The 4,197-nt window shown below is 47.2% G+C and overlaps 1 protein-coding gene across 1 annotated transcript in view; it reads left to right on the top strand.

Moving 5' to 3' along the window:
• LOC118323151 (trinucleotide repeat-containing gene 6C protein-like) overlaps positions 1 to 4,197 on the top strand; it is a 41,683-nt gene that overhangs the window by 2,634 nt on the left and 34,852 nt on the right. Inside the window, exon 2 of the mRNA XM_035655083.1 lies at positions 3,667 to 3,769. Within this exon, the coding sequence (XP_035510976.1) occupies positions 3,707 to 3,769 (63 nt within the window). The 5' untranslated portion in view covers positions 3,667 to 3,706. The remainder of the gene's footprint in view (positions 1 to 3,666; positions 3,770 to 4,197) is intronic.

The raw sequence follows: 4,197 nt of genomic DNA, 5'->3' as shown, positions 1-4,197 counted from the left end.
GCTGCTGTGGTTGCTAGCGAGCGTTCTCCCAAGGGCTCGCCGTGCTCTTGTTTGGCTTGCAGCGATGGCATTCCTGGCTCTGTGCCCAGCGACTGCCGTCTAGCACCCCTTCCCCCATCTCTCACACATACACACAAACCAGCCCCATCAATCGTAGCCCCCTCGTCTTCATTGCTCCAATGTGGGGCAGCCAGGCATTTACATATCCACAATTCACCTTGCACACATTGACTCGCCTTCCTCTCCATCGCCTCTCGGTTTCCTACAGATTTTACACCTGCTTTTGTTAAGCCGTCCTTGGTCTCTCCCTGGTCTGACTGTGTTGTTTTTTTTACTTCCTTTTGCCTTCCTTTGTCAGCGTGTGTCTGGTTTTATAAGGGACACCGAGCTCTAATCCTGTTGTTCTGACAGGACGGTGTAATTCCACAACAGAGCTGAGCTCATTGACCCACGTCCTTCATACCGACACGAGCTATGCTTCAGCGCCACGAACGGCTGCTCATGATGTCGCTCAGCCCACTACTACAAGTAAACATCAAATGAAAACTGCTTTGTTTGAGCCTCCTCTTGAATCATTTATTCATTAACAGGACTTTATGTTATTTTCACAAACATTATCAGTTATATATATATATATATATATGATAAGTCTGGATCTTTTAAAAGTTTTGTCTTATACCTGTTCACACAGTGCCGCAGCATCCAAATGGACAGGAGGTACCATTACTGCGTCCTCCCCATCCCACCATCAGTCATCACTCGAGTCCAAGAAAAGCACATCTGTCCGAGCCGGGGCAGATGTTTGGAAATGAAATGGCAGTTCTCATTGGGAGAGGCTCTCTCTGTCCTGCTCGGGGACCAAATGTTTTCTTAAACTGAAATCATTTTGACACTTTGCTCGGCACTCACTCTCTTCATCCGGGTTGGAGGCCGACAGCAGCTCACATTAACTGGAGCATCTCTCTTATCCTCTGATCCTACATGACACAAGCCCCACTGATGCCTTTGAAAGGAGCAGCACCGGCTATATTTAGCATGGCAGCTGCACCAGCCGGTTCCATATCCAGCCTCTTGGAGTTAAAAATAAGTGTTAATGATGGGAATTGGTAGATAGGTGTTTGGAGGCGGTATGTTTTTGTGTTGAAATTAATTCAAAGAATCTTAAGGCTCTTGCCTCCAATTCAGTTTTCAGCTCGTGCAAACATTGAAGGCTCACTGACCTGAGCTATCCAGGAGGCCCAGTGTGTGAGTGAATGATAGTATGAGTAATATATTGCTAATCTGTTACTGTCGATACGAAAAAGTTCATATAAAAAACAATTAAAAGTAAGATTACATTCAAATCTGAGTGAAATGTTTGTTGTTGTTTTTTAGTTTGGTTGATTGGTTTCTTTGCCTGTTTGTATCTGTTAGCAGTGGCAGATGACTCACAATGATTTGTATGATCATTTTGCATCAAGATGGGATTAATGGGATTGGTTGTTGAATTTACCTCCAGTCTATTACAACCGTGGTCGGTGCTATTTTGACACCAACTAAATAACATCTAAAAATATATAATATCTTAAAACATTTGTTGCCAGAGCTTGGCACAGTTGATCAACAGATGCCTTAGTCGGGTTTCTGGGTTGATTCCAGTTGCCTATTTATTTATGTAGTTATTATTGTCTTTCTTTCATTGTGTAATTTAGGTGTTACCGATCCATTGGCCATTTGAAATGATGCGAAGATTTTCTGCTACGGAGTCTCATAGTGTACACAGAAAGCAGAATGATATCAGTGCAGTTTTATTCATGACTATGTAACAATTTTTGCTCTTGTGACAGCAGTGTTTAAAGAACAGACGAAGAAATACTGTGACGTCTGATCTTTGCAGTAAGGCTTCCCCTTGCTGACCCTTTTGTCACCTGTGTGCTCGCCGCTCAGTCTGAGAGCAGAGGTCACCGTGGCCTCTGGAAGACGGAGGCAGCAGCTGCTGTCAAGTTCACAAAGCATCACAGACGGAGAAAGTAGTCCACACTTTCAGACAGGTTGCAAATGTTGTGACCTAAACAGAAGGCACATTAATGTTCGCGGCGTAGCGGACTTACCACCACCTGCACATGGACACTCATCAGGGCCGGCGGGCTTTTAGCAGGCGGACTGCGCGGGGGGCCGAGCAGCGGTCCAGGGGCCCAAGGACGACATAGTGTGAGCAACTGGGTACCCTGGTTTACCCCCCCACCCCCCCCGCCCTTCCTCTCCCCTCCCCCCCCCCTCGCCCCCTTTTTCCTGCCCCCCCCCCCTCCTTTTTCTTTCTTCTTCGGCGCTTCTCTCGCCACCACATTTCCACCCCGAACTCTGGCTGCCGCGCATCTGGCAACCGCTATGTTCCAACCACGCGTTGAGCAGGGAAGTCTGTCGGCGATGGTCTCTGATCACTGCCGTCTTGCATCCGGACCCAGAAGGCTTTCTAGGAAGCTAGAAACACGACAAAAACACAAACGCAACCACGACGGGCGACAGCGTTTTTCGTCAGTCCAGCGCCCGCACCACGGGAGGACGCAGGGTTTGGGTTGTGGGTGTTTGACGCACTCTTCAGCCCTCTCTTGAACCCACGCTTTGATGACATGCTCCAGTCCCCGACTCGGTGGCTTAACTGTATGCTCAGATTTGTGCTTTAGTTTTTGAGCCTTGTCAAAGTTCATCTTCTTGTTTTTCCAATCCCGTCATTGAACCTCCACTACCGATTTCAACACAGTGCTTAAGGGCGCTGCCTGTCTCCACCTGACTGCTCACCAGGGCCTCGGGGAGCGCTTGTTGCCAGGCAATGGCACACACCGCTGTCGCCTGCAGCAGCATAGGCATGGAGGAGAAAAGGGCTGGTTTTATGTACAGTATCACATTTAAGGTTCAAGGGACTTCATTCTGATTTACGTATTTTTCCAGGCAGCTTCCTATCCTCTCAGTCCTTAAAAAAACCCAGCTTCTAGCTTTTATTTATTTGTTTTTCTCTGTAGAGGATTAGGATAGATACAGAGTAGCTCTCAGCTGGATGCACTTGCACATGAAACAATGGAGCATTGTCAGGTGGTTTTCAGCTAGAGTGTGTCTGTTGTGTGCACTTTTCCTCTCAGGACTGGGTAGAGGAGGTGTAGGCTATGACAGGTAGGTGTAGAGACTTGAAAAGATGAAAGGTGGGTATAAAGTAATCTACGACCCAGAATACGGGCATGTCGCGTTTTTCTGTGGTCTGCTGTGTCGAGATCTGTTGCCCTTGCTGGGTGTGTAGACTATAAAGAACCGGGGGCCTCATCTCGTTGGCCCCCTTTCTATACTAGACCTGCAAGGCCTCCCTAATGGTTTCCAGAGCCAACCCCAAAGACCACCAGACTAAAACACACATGCACAGTTCAAAACACCACAGTTCGTCAAGAAACATGCCGCTTAAGAGTGAAGTGCAAAACAAACCCACATTCTTCTGTCTGGTGGTCGTGTTGCTCCGAAGCATGTGATCTTGTATGTTAAAACAGCAGCCGCTGACACACTAACAACTGAGAGCAACAATTGAACAACGCAGCTAATTGAATGCAAAGAAATGACTTTTGCTGGCGTTGACGCACAGAACCTTTCTCCTCAGTTGGTGCGTGGGATAAATCCATGTCTCTCTCTTTTCTTTTATTTAAGCTGTGAGAAGAAGCAAAAAACACGAGAAGAGAACCATTTGATGGAAGATAAGAAAAAGAAAAAGCAAGAAGAGAAGAAAAAGAAAGACGCTGCTCAGAAAAAGGTAAGCTTGCAGCGAGCCCTCTCGTTTGACACACACACACACACTAATCTTTTAGCTTTAATTGCCTCAGCCTGCCGTTTAATCAAAACCAATATGGTAAGATACTGTAAGCCCCGGTTTAATGTTGGTCTCCCAACAATGAAAAGAAACGCTGCTCGAGACAGTCCCTACTTCCACTTCCTTTTTCTTCAGCCAATCATAGACAAAGCCGCCGTAACGCCGTTTGTACTATTTTAAATGTTACGTGGTGCACAGCCAAGCGCGACTCTCCAGTACGCTCAGGTGTTTCTGCCGCAGTTGCATTACATCGCTCACATGCACACTGAGCACATGCGTTTCGTCACGTGTGTTTCCCCAGAAGCATTTACCCAGAACTTTATGTAGTTGTCATCCTCGTCTTTATCCTGCAGCCCCCCCCCCCCCCCCCC

Source organism: Morone saxatilis, unplaced genomic scaffold, assembly GCF_004916995.1.
Source record: "Morone saxatilis isolate NCDOM2014 unplaced genomic scaffold, NCSU_SB_2.0 Contig14, whole genome shotgun sequence".
Lineage (NCBI taxonomy): Eukaryota > Metazoa > Chordata > Actinopteri > Moronidae > Morone > Morone saxatilis.
This window is presented reverse-complemented; position numbering and strand designations above follow the sequence as displayed.